The following is a 20,218-nucleotide window of genomic DNA, read 5'->3' on the forward strand; positions in this document are numbered from 1 at the left end:
GTGGAAGCAGACATGTGGAGGAGGGACAGAATGCCATTATTTTGCTGAGATTTTTAATTGTTGTCTTTTGACTATTTAAAACTAACATTTTTTTTTAAAAAAGGAGATTTGGAGTTAATCAAATGTACAATATTAAAATTTGGTTCCTTGAGGCTTTAAGAGTAAAGAAAATATCAAGCAAGTGGTGCCCAACACCATGCGCATCATATCCCAGTAGCCGCAGGCAAACTAATCCTTTAAATCTAGTCATTTTACTTGCTGCCATCTTCCTTTAAACACTGTCAGTTTTCAGGACTTTGGTTTATTTTGATTTTTTTCCCCAGAAATCTCTAAATTGAATTTTTTCAGGAAGGTACTGCCCAGAAGGGTATAGAAGGCAATTTTTGGTTAGTAATTATTCATTTAAACAAAATAACATATGCATACCCCTAAAGAAGTTCTCACTTGCATGAATAAGAGGATCTTAGCTGGGCCTATAATGTATGGTAACTACTCCAGATTAAGTGCCTTTTTCACCTTTAATCTCAGATAGCATACTGACCTGAAAGATGCTGTAATCAATGTAAAATGTTGTTTTTTTTAAATTAACTAGGGTTTACCAGGAGAGCCTGGGATACCAGGAAAACCAGGAATTAAAGGAGAAAAGGTATGCACTAAAATTTGATCAATTAAATTTATGATTTAGAAAATATTAGTCAAATATTATAATCTTGAAGGAGTCTTCCATCCTTCCACATTCATCTATCTAGGTACTTTAAGAATAAATAAAAAACATGTCTCTTGCCTGAAGAGTTTACCTTTTAATGTGTCGATCCAATTTCAATTTAATAATTGAAAGAATCCCATTGACTTAAAGGGGGGTGGGATTAGGCCTGCAGTTGGACATACCAGTACTACAGAACAGGAAGGGTTAATATTGTGTTTGTGTGTTTGTGTACCTTCATGTACAGGGAGAAAGGGAGAATTATATGGGAAGGATGTGAATTCTGAGATAAGTTATTGCATTTATACATCTTGGGGTTTGTGTTTTAAAGAAAGCCAATGAAGTACATTAATAGTTTGAGGGTGCAAGCTGTTGAGAAGGCATGAATAGAGGTCAGCATTGGGGCATAGACCTAAGAAGCTAGTCTTGTGGAACAGGAAGAAACATAAGGTTGCACAACACACATGATCTGGGAGGATATTTGAGGTGGAAAGGGTAGCATGAGAAAAGGCACAAAGTCACTTGTGGAAGAAGGAGTTGGGCTAGCCAGGGATGTGCTGTGTTCGTAGAGTGTAGAGTTAAAGTGAGAAAGATAAGGGAGATGTAGGCAGGAGTACAACTGAGCAGAGCCTTTAAGGTGAGAAGAGGAAATGTCAGTAACTGAGATGAGATATTGACTAAGGCACGGACCCAGATTTTTGCAATAGGGATAGAGAGGAGGGGATAGACTGTGGAGATGTTACAGAGGAATAACTGGTAGGATTAAGAGGCAGTCTGGGTATTAGAGGATGAAGGAGAAAGAAGTATAGGTATGATACCAGCATTGCAAGCCTGAGTAACTGGGAAAATAGCAGAGTTATTAACTAGATTAGATGGACTCTTGGTCTTTTCTGCTATAGCAAATCCCATGTTCCTGTGTTTTATTTTGTTTTTTTACCTTGCATACTTACCTGTGTAACATTTTTTTAGGGCAAATATATATTTTGTTAAGAAATTAAAAGCTGTAATGTGTTATCTAAACATATGTAACAGATTTCAATACATGTCAGTACTTCCAAACACCCTGTCAGAAAACTCACTACCCTGTAGAATAGGTGTTGGCCTATCTGATTTACAATGAAAAATCTCTGCTAGCAGTATAGCAAACACCTGCTTTAGTGTGTAGAGCCTGACTGGCATTGCAAATAATGTTAAAAAGTTGGTTTTGTTTTATAAAACTGGAGTCATGTGTTTGATTATCAAATAAGCTGATGTAAGTACAGTGGTACATTCTGAAATAGGGCTGCTTAAAATGTTTACCAATACCTAGAGATAACAGCAGCAAAGAATCCTGTGGCATTCTTTGCTGCTTTTACAGATCCAGACTAACACGGCTATCCCTCTGATACTAGAGATAACAGGTAACAGAGATCTACCATGTAAAAAAGTCATGATAACCAAGACCTACCTTAATGTTAATTTTCCTGAAAGAAAACACTAACATTTCAATTAGTGGTTTATATCTATTCCACAGGGTGATTCTGGTGGAATTACAGGGCCTCCTGGATATCCAGGTCCAAAAGGTGAGACAGGACCCCCTGGGCCAAGTCTGCCTGGGAAACCAGTAAGTACTTACTACAAGGGCTTTCATTGCTTGTTTCCATGTAGCACTTCTAGCACTACTGAAAATGATTTGTATAGCAATACTAGTATAATTTTGAAAACAAAGTGTATGTTATACCTGTAAAGCAAGTGCATAAACAATACAGTCTAAAATCTCTTGTTAATGCAAGTGTCTTTTCAATGATCTTACAGACTGTGGCACTAATAATCAAGATGTAGACAGATCATTTTTATTTACAAATGCTGACTACCTCTGACAATAAAATTCAATGAGACTCTGTAATTTTAAGGTAGAACTATTGTTTTTTAGGGTCTGGCTGGCACTCCTGGAACCCCAGGTCCACGAGGGCCTAAGGTATACAAAAATTATCACAGTTCCTATTTCTAAGAGATACACTAATTTCTGCTTTTAAAGATGAAACAGAAAGTTTTGTAACTTTATCAGGGTGAAAGAGGACTACCTGGCGTACAAGGGTCCCCTGGAGAGATGGGGCCACTCGGAATAGGAATTCAAGGACCCCCTGTAAGTATAGCAAACAGTATATGAGAGTTTTATTTTAGTTATTACTGAGAAATCTATGTAATGATCAGGGTCATATAACACGTTTCAGATTAGATATTCCTGATATGAGTTCCCTGCTGCACTGTGATTCCTGACCCAACACCTCTTCTCCTTTCACAGAGCGGAAAATGATATTACTGTCTAGGTCTTGCTGTTAGTCCCCCTAGAACTTCACTTATAAGTGGAGGATGGGAGAGTTACAAGAGCCTGTGCTCTGTGCCCTCCCACATTAATTGCACATTGCTCTGGGACATCTTAAAGCTGAAGGTTCTTTTTCTGGCTGACAGCTCTTTTGAATCTGTCTGCCCCTTCTGGTTCCAGCACTGGCACATGAGAAGAGACACTAAGCCCCGTAAAGCATCCCTGGCTGTCAGTCAGTCAGTCAATAACAACAGTCCCCTTCTCTGTGTCATCCCCCATGCCCTGTACAGTGGGTGGGGCAGAGGCAGGTACTCTGCCTTGGGAAGGAAAAGGTGAGGCTGGGCAGCTGGGCAGCAGCTCCAGGGCTTCAGTGTTAGGATGCCTGAATTACTAGAATTGGAGTACTGTGGGTGAATTGTGGGTGCAGAGTCTCTAGCCAGAGCTGCACAACTCAGCACAAGCTTCACACCCATCAAACAACAATGTCCAGATGTGGCCAATTTCCACCTGTATATTTTAAACATGAAATGAGCAAAGGACACTATATCTGGAGTAATCAGAATAAATAGCTGCAGTAGTATGGTCTTTTAAATCATTCTTGCTATCAGCAGCACACTGTTCAAAATGCTATTTCATTCTTGCTTCTTAACACTGCATCTTTATTGCACTTATTACTTCAGCATCCAGTCCATTTCTGGAAGTATCAGTGGTTACAGGAACTTCTTCAGATATTCCCACAAAGTAAATAGAACATATTTTTGAAAAGTAAGACATTGAAAAATATCAGTGTTTTTTCTTTAGAATGTAGCTAGCTCCACAAATTATTAACTTCATTACAACAACCTATACTATTTTCTCTCAGCTTTCACTGCTAACTTAAAATGTTAAGGGCCCTAGAGTTTTTCAAGGTTGCAATACCAAGTACAGATCCTTTGCCAAGCCTGTGTAAAGAGGTGTTGTACAGAGCCAATGTGTAATAGTGTGGACTGGAAGATAGATTTCTCCCTCAAGGGAAACTCAGGGCTGCAGTGGATTACATGGGGTTGCTACCCATATTCACCAGGTGAGGGATTTTTCCTTCTGCATTTACATAGTCACATGTCCACTCAAACATCCTCATTATTGTGTGAGCCCCAATACAGCACAGCTCTATGGTGATCAGGACCCCAGTGTGCTCCCCCAGAATTTTCCCCTCCATAAGCCCTGGAACCGTCTGCAACTTGGGAAATTGGGAAAATATTTGGCCTTAAAAGGACTGAGTTTCAGAGAATGCCAGCAGTTGTTCCATAATTTCCAAGTGATAATCTTTCTTTGTCTAGTTGTCTTGACAGTGTTCAATAATATAGGAGGTAGATGACACAGGTAATGCTCCTGAATCCCACTGTGATGAAAATGGCAATATCTTGTCAGTCCAATACAACATATTAAACTGTACTTTACACTTTATTGAAATGACTAAGTTATAGAAATCATAATGCTTGAGACAGGTGGCTATAGATTCAAATATAAGTTTTAAGCAAGTCTAATCATGTAAAAAACAAATTAATGTTATTTAAATGTTTACATTTTTACATTGATTCTTAGGCATCCTACAATTTGTGATGCTTTTGCCTATTGCATTGCATAAATTTCAGTTTTCCCTGTAAATCACAAGCTAACTGAACAGTCCATTTCATAATAACATAATTGTGTCATTAGTCGGTGGCCTTACTTTCCATGTGAAATGGTTCTTAACCAAAATACTGGATCTGATCAACCTTGAACTTTGGCAAAATTGGATCCAGATTTGTAACCTGCCATTTCAGCAGGTCCCATTCTCTAAGATGCGCTGAACCAAAAGCCCACATTCAGTATTTTTGGTTCAAGATTACCCCTTTTTTAAAAGCATTGCTGCTGTTATCTGAGTCTACATTTGGCTATTTTTACAGGGTCCTAAAGGTCCATTTGGGGAACCAGGTGCACAGGTAAAATACTTATTGTATAGTTTGGAAAAATAAATTTAACTTAACATGTTTTCCAGTTTCTTGAATAATATCTTAAGTAACTGTTCTGTATATTAGGGCCCTAGAGGACCCCCTGGATTACCTGGAATTCCAGGTACCCCAGGTGCTGATGTAAGTAACAGTTCTTTATATAACACAATATTGATATATGTGCCCCTTATCAATGACCAAAATTTAAAATGCAATGGCCTTGTTTCTGTTTCTAGGGTGCTCCGGGACCAGATGGGAAGCCAGGACTTCCTGGTCCTCCAGGTGACCCAGTATGTATACAGACTATGCTTGACTTACATTGTGTGGATGCAAGTATTTTAAAACAGAAAGACATCAGATGCCTAGTAGGCCTAGCAAATTGTATTCCAGGGATCAGCAAGCTTTGGCCCACGGCCCACCAGGGCCAGCCCCCACAGCCCCCATTGGCCTGGAGCGGCGAACCGTGGCCAATGGGAGCCGTGATCGGCCAAACCTGTGGATGCGGCAGGTAAACAAACCGGCCCAGCCAAGAGCGCTGCCAGCTTTTTTGCCGGCTTACGTGGCGGAAGATCCTGCCCCCGACAGAGGTGGCGGAAGGTCCCGCCCCCGAAAGACCGACGACGACCTGGGCAGCCAAAGATCTGGCCGCTGAGGTCGCCGCCCCCCAAATGTTAGCACTCTAGGCGACTGCCTAGGTCGCCTAATGGGTTGCACCGGCCCTGGGCCCAGCCCATCAGGCCCCGGGCGGGCCGCATGCCAAAGGTTGCCGATCCCTGTTGTATTCAATTGACTACCTAGTGATTTTTTTTATTTAGCTTGTTACAATATCATTAATATTAGGGTTATGTGAGCACTTTCATGATAAATGCCTGTTTTCAGGAGGTTATGCTTTAGCTTTAATAGTTTGTTCCAGGCTGCAACTTGGCTTACCATGTCTCAGCCCCAGGAGCAGTTCTGTATACATTTTCAAAGACTATAGTTTGGTTCTTCTTAAATTAGAAGACTATGGGAAAAATTGCATTGCTCTGACACATTTAAAAAGCTATTATATTATTAATGAAATTTTGCAAGTAATTAGCCCATAATGTGAACTAATTTTCTCAAGTAGTAACAAAAGAATTAAATGGCTAAAATGAACAGACACCTCAACGAGTTTAGATCCTTTAACATGTTCCCCAGAGTTGAAACTTTACAAGCTTAATTTTGATTTTAAAACAAATGCTGACAGAGGCATCAAAAAAGATAAATAAACCTCTCAGAATTCCTAGAGCAGCTCTTGGGACCTGTTGCTCCGCAAAGTGAAACCCTTTAGTCACTTGTTAACCTCACTTGTGGTCCTAGAATTATAATGTGATTTGGCCTTTCCTAAGTGGTTTGGACCAAAACCTGCTACCATATAACCAGATTTTTAAGAAGGCTTAGTTTCAGATAACAGGTGAGATGCAGTGATAACTGAGACATGACATATATAAAAAGAAAATAAAAAGACATGGCTATCCCAAACATCAAGTTCCAGTGCTGGGAAACTTTATGGTGTCTTTCAGCCAAATTGCTGCTGCTTACAAAAGTGTGAATTTAGCCTCTTCTCTAATGAACATCCCTCCCGGTGAGTGTTTAAACCCTGCCATGTAGAGTAGTCCTTCTCTAAGAACTTTCCTGGCAGATTTTTCAAGGTTTGTGAAACCATGCTGAATGTGGTATGTCCTTCTCTACATTAGCTGTTAAATCATGTTTAGCGGTGGTGCCACTGCACAGACAACATCCGTTGTCAGCAAAGGGCAATTTTCCTGATGTACTGAAGATCAAGGTTTGACACTTTTGCTTTCCTGGTGTGGACAGGACCCTTAAAGCTTTAAAAATGTTAACATTTGAAATTGGTTAAATTGAAGACAAGTACACACCAAGTTTGTCAGTGTATCTAACTGTATATCATGACCAAGGCTGTTTTTTTTCCCCAACAATCACAGGAGTAATTTAGCTTGTGATTTTTTTAATGATTTACAAAAATATCCCTACATTTTGACATATGAGGATTCATTTTTTGGAGCTGTGTGGGTGGAGGTAACAGCAACAGCTCAGGCCTGGTCTACACTAAGGGGGGGGGGTCGAACTAAGGTACGCAACTTCAGCTACGCGAATAGCGTAGCTGAAGTCGAAGTACCTTAGTTCGAGCTACTCACCCATCCAGACGCCGCTGGATCGAAGTCCGCGGCTCCCCCGTCGACTCCGCCACCGCCGTTCGTGGTGGCGGTAGATTAGACGCGATAGTTCGAACTCCAAGAATTCGAACTCTACGCGTCGACCCGGCGGGTAAGTATAGACCTACCCTCAGTCAGTTTCATGGACACTTTGAGAGATACAAAATTAAACCTAGCACTTGGAAAACTAAGGGAAGACAGGAGGAAAACAGTACTGCTACACAGAAGACCAGATCAAAGAACTATCTGCAAGGGCTTTAATTTTCCAGGGGTGATGATATTTCTCCCTTTTCCTGCAGAAATAAAAAAAAGACTGTTAAACATTTTGGAAGGCTAAGTTGGGTTTCAGAAGAGTACACTCTGATAGCGGGGCTACTATGTTTCAGTGTGTTGACTGTTTTCATAGCACAAACACAGTTCTAGCTAGTTCACTACAATAGGGAACAAAGAACTACCTTGGGTAGAAAGCATTGACAACATTTTAAAAATATATTTGAATATTTGACTCTTGCACTTTTCAGCATGAATACTGTTTATTTTTCCTTAAAAATATCATGATAAAACAGCCTTAATCATGACTCATTTGCATATTTATGTAAACTTTTTGGATACCATTAATACATATGGAAACCATGAACCAAATATTTAAAGATGTGGGATATATACAGTATATTAAATATTTCTTAAGTGTATGCATGTATTTTATTTCAGATTGCACTTCCACTTTTGGGAGACATGGGTGCTTCATTGAAGGTAGTATATTGGTACAGGAGGAAGTCTTACCACTAATATGAATGGGTTGTTCAAAGCAAAATAGACATTGCATGTTTTCATAAGTCAGCTTTTCCTAAAACCAAGGTTATGTTTTACTATATACTGTAAATCACCAAAGTTATGGGTGTAAGACACTTCAGAGATAGTAAAAGACCTGTCATGTCTGCCATCGGAAAAATTTGGATCCTGATCCAGATCCTTCCTTTGAGGCCTGGGTCCACCTCTTGCTTTTCATTAAACTGCTTAATCCTCTCTTTTATCCAAAAACAAATCTAGTTGTTCTTCGAGTAAGGTCCCTATGGACACCCTAGTTCCTTCACTCTAGGTGTTCTTGCATCCCCGGCACCTTTGATCGGAGATTTCTCATAGAGGTGTCTGTTCAGCCCACAGATGCACGTTACTCAGGCATGTGCTGAGTGCTGGTGTTATATAGCCATGCCCGGGCGAACTGCTCTCAGTTCCTTCTCAACCGCTTCAGGCTGAAGTGGCCTTAACAATTGTCCATGTTGTTTTACCTCAATTGTGTCCCCTTAGTTCTTTTAGTAGTTAGTTTATTTTAATTGTTCTTAGTAGTAGTTAGTACTTTGTAGTAATTTTAGGTGTCGTAATTTAAAAAAAAAATTAAAAAAACCTTTTCCAAAAAATAAGTGTTTGTGTGTACATTACCTGTTGTGCCAGGAGGCAATCCTGGTGAGTGATGGACTCTCCCAGTGCATTGCTTCGGGGAATCTCATATTTTCCAAAAGTGCAACTTCTGTCTCACCTCAAAATCTAGAGCCAAGAAACCGGGGAGATCATGCACCAGTTTCTGTTTCATTCACATTTAATATATTATCACTAAAATTACACCACTGGAAGATTTAAAATAATGAAACCTCCAGCATCTCCTGTGTTCTTGATTTATGAATGTCTCTGTAGAAAGCTTAGTCGCCACAATTCTATATATTTCTAACAAAATGTTTGTAGCAACTTCCAGGCCGGTGTTCCTGGATTAATAGGCATTAAAGAAGAAAAGGGAGTAGCAGGCTTTCCTAACAGGGATGGTCACAATGGCAGGAAGGCAAGATTATGGGTGTGACTATATATTCATATGATCCACTGTTTCTTTTGCTAAAGTACTTCCCATCATTTTATTTTCCTCTGTTCTCCAGGGTGATACTGGGCCGAGAGGTCCTCCAGGAATCCCTGGCAGGGAGGGGCCAAAGGTAAGTTTATTAAGTGAGTACTTTAGATAACTTTTTTTTTATCCATTAAAAATGCAGGTCCAAATCCTATTTGTCTATCTTATATACTTATAAGGCCCCCACTACTGTAGTATCTCAGAACCTCATAATCTTTGGTGTATTATTCTCACAACACCCCTATGCTACAAAGTGCTGTGATTCATTCCCATTTTACCGATGGGGGAACTGAGGCACAGAGGACTGAGTGAGTTACCCAAGGCTATGCAGGAAGTCTATGGTGTAACAGGGAATCTCTCAATTCCCAGGGTAGCACCACAATCACTGGACCATCCTGAGTACTTACATATTGTTACTCATGTGAATAGTCTCATTGATTTCAGAGGGACATATTCTAAACTTGTATTGAAGTCATTAGGAATTATGCCTTACTGAAGAATTACTAAAGATCGCAGGTTTTGACACCTAAATCCCTTAGAGCAAAATCCAATAATAATAATTTAAAAGTATATATTCTGCTTTGAAAAGAGTTGTAACCTAGCCTTCTGCGTAGTATATGCGCAACGTGCCTCAGATGGCACGTTACCAGGGTTCATCATTGAATTTGGTCTGTTGGTTGAATCATTAGCTTCCCCAGCCCGGGCCAATTATTGATGGGGAGCACAACATTAACACTGATCCATGCCCTCTGTGATCTAGTTGTAGTTTATCAAGCTAACTTTGCACCCAGCCTCAGTCTTTTGGGCCAAATTCAAGCACATAAGAAGTAGGCATAATGTTTATTGACTTTAGTGGGACCTGTGCCGGGGTGGAATTTGGCTCTTTGTTTTTTTATGGTCCCTTATTGCTAACCCGTAAGTTCCATACTAGCATATTTAAAATGAAACACACTACAGTACATAGGTTTTCATGATAGTTCAAAAGTTATGTCTTTATAGGGAAGCAAAGGTGAACGTGGAGTTCCTGGACTCTCTGGAGAGAAAGGTGATGAGGTAAAATTATTTTAATTTCAATAATCATTATATTACAGTTATTCTTATGTGTACATGAATAAAGGTCCAAATTGAGAATTAAATCCACATATTATCTAATTCTCTAGAATATGTTAAGAAGATATATAAGCGTTAGGAAGGCTGATATTAACAGTTTTTTATTCTGAATTTTCCAGATAATTAAGTACTGTTACTCAGTTAAGTAAGGCAGTTTTATTTTTCACATCTCTTAATTTAATTACAAATGATTGTATATTTAAATGCTAACATTGAGAAGATAATACAGGATGGAGCAATAAATGGGTATATGCTGAGTATTCTTAGAATGTTTGTTCACATTTTATAACAAATTTGCTTTGACTATATTACTGCCCCTTTAGTGTTCATTTTCCAACAGTATTCTAATAAACAAATTTAGTGGCAGGATTATTCATGTCAACAGCAAATATTAAGTGAATGTAGGAAAATATTCAGAGAGATTGAATTTTGAATTTGAAAATGTATTTTCGCGAGATACTGGATTCCTAGAGTATTGTAAGCCAGTAAGGGTACAGAGAAATACCATGTGACCTATTGCCTAATGAAAATGAAATTCCACAGCTCCAGTTTTAAATGCCAGATATTTGCAATGAAAGCTCAAGATCAATCTTATGTCAAAAGAATTCACTAAAATTAATCAGCTAATAAATGTGAGTGAATCATGTGCTCCTTGGAGATAATTTGCCAGATGAAATAGGTAAAATAAATCATCCATTACAGATTATTTGGTGAGCTCTATTAAATACCAAAGCACCTAAACTGAAACATGTTAAATATACTACTCTCTTGTAAATGTTATTGCTTTGATAGGAGAGAAAGTATCTGAAAAATTATGATCGCTAATATTTGGAATTTTGAATGTATTGATGAATTTCGTATTCTTTCTGGGGGTTTCATGGTACATAGCTAATGTTATTTATGGAGTGAAGGTGAATTTTCAATAAAAATATGGATTGAAAGTGTTTTTCAAACTGAAATTTGTACTCAACACTATCCATCACTTCAAGAGCGTGATGAGGTAAAGTGTGTGTCAGATTTTCACCAAAACTGTGATGGAATGATGATGATTTTTACCTTTGATTTAGTCGATATGCTTTCTTTCCTGCACAATTCAAAATAAATCCAGAAAAATGCTAATAACAATGATGAATTATTGTCAGACTAAGCAACTGATATAAATGTTAAGGGAAAAAAGAAAATTCACGTGGAACATCTTATCTTGAGGGTGGTGTAAAGAATCAGAACAAAAGTGTTCCGCTTTTGCCCCTGCTTGCCCTAGATCTCAGCAGATTGCCAAAATATAAATATGGTTTCAGAAATTATCATGTTTTTTTTTCCTTTTGTATTGACACTATTCAGAGAATCTGCAAGGTTGGTGTTTCTTAAATATTCAAGATGTCCTGAGATTTAGAAGACATACTTTAAAATAATTACAATAATAAATAAGGCTCTAAAACATTTTATTTTAAAAATAAATGGGACTGTGGTAAAACAGTAGTGTGGCCTTTCTCTATGCACAACATCTCTGGTGCAATGCATGCAGCAGCAACTTGACACACAGAGAACCAATTTTAAACAATTCTGACAGTATCTAACTGCCAAAAATTGAGACAGATCTTAGAGGCAATCAAGAAGGTAATAACAAAAAGACCAGGTTATAATTTGCACATAGGCTTTTAAAGAGGCTCCAGAGTAAATTCATTCTAAGTAAATTTTTATTGATTCAATAGGGTGCAGTGCTCACTCAGTCAATAACGAAGCTATTCTAATGCTCCTTCACCATTTGGTAAGAGGCACTCCAACAATGTTGGGTAGCTCCAGTGTTTTAGCAGATGCTTTAGGTTACTTCATTGTAACTGGGTGAATGAATGTTACATCCAGGACACTACATAATGGAGTTGTTACTCCAGTAATGGATCTGAAGTTCTCATGGTTTTTATGATTTGGTTTGATTACCAGAGCCACAAAATGGAACAATAGTTTTAGGGTCTTCTAAAGTTCATTGAAGCCAGTGGAAATACTCTCATATACTCTCAATAGTCTCAAGACATAAATGAGCTTTTGGAACAGGCTCTTAATGAGTATACATTTGGAATTGCATATTATTTTATAATTCATGGAACTATAAACCAAAACTCCATTTATGCAGCTGAACAATCCAGTGCCTCCCCAATTTAATTCAATGATAAACTCTCATTTGCTTTAGTGGGAGCAGTATCAGGCCCTCTATTACCTACATATTATGCTTCTTCCATAACTCAGAATTCTCTTTTCCCTGATCTTTCCTCCACTTCTTTCATATTCCCCCAGAGTATCTGGTCTCCGAGTTTCACTATACTTTGAGAATTACACTGTTAAGACGATTTAGGTTTTGCAAAGGCCTCTTCATCCTTTCCTGATTTCTCCCTTTTCTTCTTTAACCCTTTACTTCCCCCTGAATTTTCCCTCCTCTGGGCTCCTTTGCTTTCAGATTTTCTGTGAAGTATCAGGGGAAAGATTATGATCTGCTGAAAGTCATTTCTCTATCCATATATGTATATCATTAACGCATATGAAGTTATGAGAATTGTATTGTATGGTTGTCACTAAAACATGTTGTAAGTTGGGGAATCAGCCAGATATTAGCTTCCCAGAGGCAACAGGAAGGAAAGTAACCAACACCCAGGTGGAGCGTCAAACAGCCCATCAACAGCCATTGTCCAGCAAGGGAGCTACAATGCAGTGACTCACCTGCTTGAGGTCATACCAGGGGAATTGCTCAACATTCCCTAGAGACTCAGTAATGCCCACCAGACATGCCTGGGCTTGTGTGTTCCCCAAGCAAATGGGACTTAGGGTATAAAACAGAACACAGCAGGCCCATGCTTCATCTTTCTCCTGCCCTCACCTATGCTGCAAGAAACCAAGACACTCAGAAGAAGACTGAAGACTCCAACAGAGGAGGCTGGTCCAGGTTTAAGGGACAAACCTGTATATTAAGGATGCAGTATCCAGTGGGTTGAGAAAAACTGCTTAATCTAGAATTTGCCTAGTCTAATAGGGTTGAGAATTTAGACTGTGTGCTTGTTTTATTTTCTTTTGGTAACTAACTCTGACTTTTTGCCTATCACTTACAATCACTTAAAATCTATCCTTTGTAGTCAATAAATTTGTTTAACTGTTTATCTTTACCAGTGAGTTTGTATGAAGTGTGTGGCAAAACTGGTCAGGTTTGCAAAGGCTGATATCCATTTTCCACCAAAGAAGTGGTGAGCCAATTAATAAATTTGCACTGCCCATCTTGAGCAGTGGGAGACAGTATATTCTTGAGGTACAAGGCTAGGAGCTGGAGGGATTTGGCTGGTGCCTTTCCCTGTGTGATTCATGAGTGGCTCTGGGAGCATTCATGCAATCTAGCTGGCTTGGGGGTTCCACATGCGGTTGAGCTGAGTGATAACAGCACCCGGAGGAGTTTGCTGATGGTCACTAGCAAGGCATTGTGAGAGACTGCCCAGGCTGGAGAGTTAAGGGAGCACAGTGGTCCCACAGTCCTAGGCTGCACCCCAGGGATCCCATCACAGAGGTTTTGTATGCCCACTGGGAAAGCAACTTATGATAACTGAAAGCCACAGTTCTGGAATGCCCTACAAAGAGCAGCAGCACCACTGACAGTGAGTGCAAAAACCACCATTTTCCCTCACTCCAAGTACATTGTTACAAAAGAAAAAAACACTTTGGGGAGTTACAGAGAAGTCTTTTTGTTGTTGATCTTTTGGAAACTGAGACCTCCAATCCTATGTTGAGAACCTTTAGGATCTCAATGTAGAAATGATATGGATAATGGGCTACTTATCTTTGTTCAGATATACTACATCTGCATAGTGGTTAAGTGTCTTTCTTTTCCATCGCATGCTCATCACCAGATGTTGCACTAGTACTCTGAATATTAACTGATATAATCATTCCAGGTCTTTTTAGTATTGATATGAGGCATGGATTATAAATTCAAACAAAGAGATTTAGCTATTCACTTTTGAGATGAAGCCTTATTAAAACTATTAAATATATTTTACACGCATGCCGAATGCTAGTGAATTTTCAGGCCATAAAATAGAATTACGAGCAGTAGCTGGAAGAAAAGTGTGCAGTAGTTCTTTAAGTACTATGACAAAAAATCCATACTTTTTTATTTACATAAAACCAAAATAATTGGGATATTTGGCACAATGCAATATCCTGCTTAGATAATATCAGGTAATATTGAGAGGTGTGAACAGACGCCTTTCTGAATAGGAAGAAAGTTTATAGTGATAGGAAAAGGAAAAATTGTTTCTGTACTTTGCTCAGACATCATGCTCTTATCTACAGAGCTAAAGAGGAAAAGATATAAAGGACAGAAGTTACCAACAGTAGTGATGGGGAAGAGTGTAATTTATCAATCAAACAAGAGGTTATCTATTATGTGCTACTTCAGAACAGTATATGTTTGTTTAGCTAAAAAATAATTTGTATATAAACTGTAACAGTGATGGGTATGATGAATATAATGGATTTCAAGATTAAACCTGTGTTATGGAGAAAAATATTCATAAATGTTTTTAATTCCTCAGGGTCTTCAAGGTATTCCAGGACTCCCTGGTCTAACAGGACCTAGTGGACCTTCTGTAAGTGTTTGATATAATCTATGATCTAATCTGTTCCTTTGGAGGTTACAATAACTGTCTAATGAACCTGTTGTACTCAATATCAAGATGTAATGAAAAGGAGACTAGGTTGAGCCAAATGTTAAAGATGCTAATAAATCCAATAATCCAATACTAATTGAAAATTAAAGATGTTATTTTGGGAGTAATGCTTTAGCTTACGGAAAGATGAGATAATTTAATATGAGTTTGTGACTCCAGAGATTTAACTTTCACTTAAATAATAGCTTCATATTGGTTCTTCATATTTCTAGCCTGTTCTTTTCTCTGTGGGGCTAATAAAGAGCCAGAGTCTGCCTTCAGTTGACTTCTGGGGAGTTGAATGAATGTCATTGTAAGAGTAACAGAAGTTGGCCCAAGTAGTTTTGTAGAAACAAGTTTATGTTGTGAGTTTAAATTCCTGAAAATGTTGCCATTGTCAGAACCATTATTGTGTATATAATTTATAATACGTTTCTTGGTGATTATTATCAGGAAATCTATACACAAAATTGATTTGAATGATGTAATAACTTTCAGATAATTATGCATCTGAACCCAAATTATTGGTATGTTAGTGATAAATTCTAATAATAATTCAATTTGAACACTCTGAAAACACTGAATCCTGAAAGTTAGTAATTATAAAGTGTGACTCTAAATTGGCTATTAATATAGAAAGCCAGCGAGCCACATTTGTAAAGCAATGATAGAAAATGTTATATCTTTTCCATACCCTTAGGAAATACTACTACATTTTGCTTCCTATTTAAAAGATGCAGATCACATTGTTTATTGCGCTTATTTTTAATTTCCTGACTGCTTGCAGTACTTAAGTTAAGCTTTCTTTCAAAAACTCTAACACATTTAGCAAAGCATAATGGGTAATTATGTAAATTGCCATTTAAGCAGCAAGGCGAAATGCTTAGCAGTATCAAAAGGTGCCAATTAAGGTCGCTACATTTAGTCTGCCAAGGTGAAAATGCAACCACAAACACAACTTTTACCCTTCATAGGGCTTATCAGTTGTATGCAGCTGTTGTATCAGCCAGAAGAAATATAAGCCTAGAGGAGAGACTTAATTAAGTTGAAATGACCTTCAAAAAGTATGAGTTTTAATAACTTAATTGCAATGCAGAATACCTTGTTGTTCACTAATATGAACCAATCCTATGTGTTTCAGGGAGCAGTAGGAAGACCTGGACATCCCGGTCCAGTTGGGGCAAAAGGTGAAAAGGTATTGAACATTCTTTATTTCAGTTCCAGTGAAGGTCTATGAAGAATTCCCTAGTTCCTTTCCTCACTTATGATTTTCTTGACATGCCAGAAACAGAGCATGACTACCCAGGGAGTCAAAAGGCAAACAGGAATTGAACAGACAATATTGCTACCCATTTTTGACCCAAGTGGTTAGCCAAAATTTGTGGTCCTACAAGGTTGTTTCTGTTAAGAGGAGAAATTGATGTTGGAGCCAGGTATTTCTATGATGCAATCCTGTTTGTCTATGAAGATATACACATCCTCTTTCAGCCAGGTCTCCAGTCTGTTTAGTTTTATGCTCCCCTTTTCATGTCTGTTTCTAGTGTTTCTTGCTGCTTCCCTCTGTTACACATGCACACACTGCTCCAGTCCAATCAGTCTTCCACCCCTGATAAGAGCACAATGGAACCCTTCTTGAGCCACATGTCTAACTCCTACCCGAGCCTGGCATGTGGCTTTTATTTAAGTGGAGGTCCATATTGTTTCAGAGCTCAATGTTTATATTTATTCTGAATGATGGATTTGAAAATTTCCTCTAACAAAACAATAGCAGCAGCAAAGATAGGAACTCACCTTCCTCCTCCAAGTCACTTAAAACAAAATTAAATAGAAGAAACTTCCTTGTTAACTCAGTACACAGGTCTACTCATAAAAAGTCTGGTAAAGCTAAGTTCCAATAATAACTAACTCAGATGCAGGACACACATTTTCTGTTCTTGGATTTCTGGTTGAGGCTAGCTGATGGGGTTCCAAGCTCTTTGGAGGACAGGATCATAATTCAAAATGATCTTGATAAATTAGATAAAGAGTCTGAAATCAATAAAACAAAATTCAGTAAAAAACAAGTGCAAACTTCTGCACTTGGGAAAGAAATATCAAATGCACAAATACAAAATAACTGGCTAATGCAGGACAGAATCTGGGGGTTATACAAGATCACAAATTGAATATGAACCAACAATGTCATAGTGTTGTAAAAAAAGCAAATGTCATTCTGGGATGTATTCACAGCAGTGTCATACCTAAGACATGGGAGGTAATTGTTTCATTCTACTTGGAACTGGTTAGAGCTCAGCTAAAGTAGTGTCCCGTTTGGAGCACATAATCTAAGAAAGACGTGGATAAATTGGAGAGAGTCCAGAAGAGAGCAACAAAAAATGATGATAGGTTAAGATGATAAAAAAACCTGACCATGAGGAAAGGTTAAAAGAATTGGGCATGTTTAGTCTACAGAAGAGAAGTCTGATGGGGGGGGAAATAAGTCTTCAAATATGTGAAAGGTTGTTATAAAGAGGACAGTAATCTACCATGTCCACAGAGGGTAGAACAGTTAATTGGCTTGGTTTGCAGCAAGGGAGATTTAGATTATATATTAGGAAAAAGTTTCTAACTATAAGGATAATTAAACACTGGAATAGGTTACCAAGGAAGGTTTTGGTATCCATGTCATTGCAGGTTTTCAGAACAGGTTAGACAGACACCTGAGTTTCCAAAGATTTAATAACTATGGTAAATGCACTATATAGATCATCCAAAACAGTGATTCAGGCATGTTTGAGCAACAAACCCCTTTGAAGCCCGTTTGAAGTAATAATCAGACTGCATCAGAGTTGACCCTCAGTCTGCTGCTGTGTATCATATTGATGGACTACATCAACAGAAAGATCTTAATGGGAAAAAGGTCACAAGTTGCTGTATGCAGACAAGATAGCAATATGGATGTTCTCAAAAGAAGACCTTGGGGAAATAATAAATCAGTGATTTGACCAGCTAAGCAGGCCTGGGATGAAAATTAACATGACTAAGACTGAAGTCATGTAGGTCAGTAGAGGTGCCACAGGAAACTGGATATAGAGATTAATGGAATACAGCTACACCAAACTGACCAGTTTAAGAACCTTAGTGGCTGGGTTACAGAAGACAGTGAGGTAGTATATCAGATACAGTTCAAACTAGAGAATGCTGGAAGAGTGAGGAATAACATAGCAGGTTTTGTATGACAAGCATATGCCATTTACAGAACCCAGGTGCATCCAGCAATGTTGTATGGCACAGAAGCATGGTCACTAAAGAAATGGTAGCTTCAATACCTACAGGTTTTTTAGATGAGATGCCTTCAAGGTACACCGTTACCCCGCTATAACGCAACCCGATATAACACAGGTTCACATATAGCACGCTAGCAGCGGGGCTCAGGCAGCGCTTTAAAGGGTCCAGGTCTCTGGCTGCTGTGGGGAGCCCAGGGCCCTTTAAATCACCACTGGAGCCCTGCTGCTGCTACCCCGGGGCTGCGGCAGCGGGGCTCGGCCGGCGATTTAAAGGGTCCGGGGCTCCGGCTGCTGCAAAGAACCCCGGGCTCTTTAAACCACCACTGCAGCTCTGCCACCGCTACCCCGATATAATGGCGTTTCACATATAACGCGGTAGGGATTTTTGGCTCCCCATGACCACGTTATATTGGGGTAGAGATGGCTATAGAGTTTGAAAAGACAGATTTCAAAATGAAAGCATTAGAATGGAAGTCAGGTCTATGATGTCGCTGACAAAATCCAGGGAGCATGACTTCGCTGTTTGGACACATACAGAGGATGAATGAAGAGGACCTGGTGAAGATAGCATGGCACGAGAAGATGGTAGGAAAGAGACCCCAAGGAAAGCCGAGGAAGTGGTGGGTGGATTGCATCAAAGAAAATGGTAAGCAGGTGGACCTTAGTGCAGCCTGAGACAAATGAACATCCTATTTGCGTGACATACTGATGCCAGATGATGGAATTAGGGGAAGGAGAAGAGGAAGAAGTTAGACAAACACCTGTCAGGGATGGTGTGATAGTTCTAGGTATCTAGGGTATCTAGGACTGTGAGTCACCTTGTTACCCGCTCACCTCCAGCAAGAGAAAGACGTGCTTGTGCTTAACTGCGTGTCATTTTCATCATCCAGTCTCCTCTGGACAATGCCAACCCTTACTTTGTCTGGCAAATTAACAATAGGTGTGTCTCAGTCCCCAAGCTCCTTTGATACATTCCCCTATAGTGTCCAGCCTTTTATTCATGGAACACTTGCAGGAATACCAACTTGTATAATTCAACTCAGGAGTCTCGCCTTGCTTAATACTACAGCACTGAGGTATATTTATAGGGAAAACAATATGTTTATTATCAAAGATTCAAGAGAGAGTGAGTAAGGATAATGGAAGCAAAAGGTTACATAAAAACCAAAATCATAACACACTTTCTAGAGACTAAACTTGCTTTAGTAGGCTAATCTTCTGTCTGAAGAAGTTTATCTCCCCCCAAATGTCTTCTGAAGCGTTTCAACCAAGGCTGGTTGAGATACCATTTTCATGAATGTAAATTTACTGCCCATTTACTTCCTAAGTGCAAGATGACAGGCTGTCTTCTCTGTTTCCATAATAAAGTCCAGCAGACCTTTGAAGTATATCTCAAGTTATTCCCCTGTTGTGTGCTCTTCTGTGTTGTCTTTGTATCTCTCTGTTGACTTTGTATGTAATGTTCCACCATTGTGTCTGCTTACAATGCTTAATTTACTGGCCAACAAGGAGACAGGAGAATAAACATCTTTTGTCTGTCAGGAACACTTTTTTTCCTCCACCTCTCCTGTGATACAGAATTCAAGAACATATTTTCAATTTACATATATAACTCCTCACCTAATAGGAGGAGTTATACGTTCACAACTATATTACCAAACAGTATGACACTGGCTTTCATTTAAGGCCTCACACAACTGTATTTGGTGAACCAGAATGTACATACCAGAATCAGAATATTCTTGTAACACACTTACCAGTTGGTACTGAAGGTTTATGGGTCACAGATCATCTAGGTGTACTAGGTCCTGTCTCAGCATGGTATAGATCTCAGCGTGGGATAGATGGTCTAGATAACTTCTCACGGACGCTTGCGGCCCTGCGTTTCCATGATTCTGTGTTTTTATTGACTCATAATAGTGACATTACCAGAAGAACTCACTTCCATGGGACAGTGCTTCATGTCATAACATAAAAACGTAACAGCCCATGCTTGTTAAGAGTGCCCACTAGTATGTAAACTGTTTGGGGAGCCTGCTCACATGTATTCCATTTCTGTCCATGTCCATGTCAGCCCAACAGGC

General features: G+C 39.0%; 1 protein-coding gene across 1 annotated transcript in view; it reads left to right on the forward strand.

Annotated features, from left to right (window-relative positions):
* COL19A1 (collagen type XIX alpha 1 chain) overlaps window positions 1–20,218 on the forward strand; it is a 332,926-nt gene that overhangs the window by 258,022 nt on the left and 54,686 nt on the right. Inside the window, 12 exon segments of the mRNA XM_045008597.1 lie at window positions 593–646; window positions 2,217–2,306; window positions 2,616–2,660; window positions 2,751–2,828; window positions 4,937–4,972; window positions 5,069–5,122; window positions 5,218–5,271; window positions 7,891–7,932; window positions 9,105–9,158; window positions 10,073–10,126; window positions 14,755–14,808; window positions 16,010–16,063. Of these exon segments, the coding sequence (XP_044864532.1) occupies window positions 593–646; window positions 2,217–2,306; window positions 2,616–2,660; window positions 2,751–2,828; window positions 4,937–4,972; window positions 5,069–5,122; window positions 5,218–5,271; window positions 7,891–7,932; window positions 9,105–9,158; window positions 10,073–10,126; window positions 14,755–14,808; window positions 16,010–16,063 (669 nt within the window).

This window comes from Mauremys mutica, chromosome 3 (assembly GCF_020497125.1).
Source record: "Mauremys mutica isolate MM-2020 ecotype Southern chromosome 3, ASM2049712v1, whole genome shotgun sequence".
Classification (NCBI taxonomy): Eukaryota; Metazoa; Chordata; order Testudines; family Geoemydidae; genus Mauremys; species Mauremys mutica.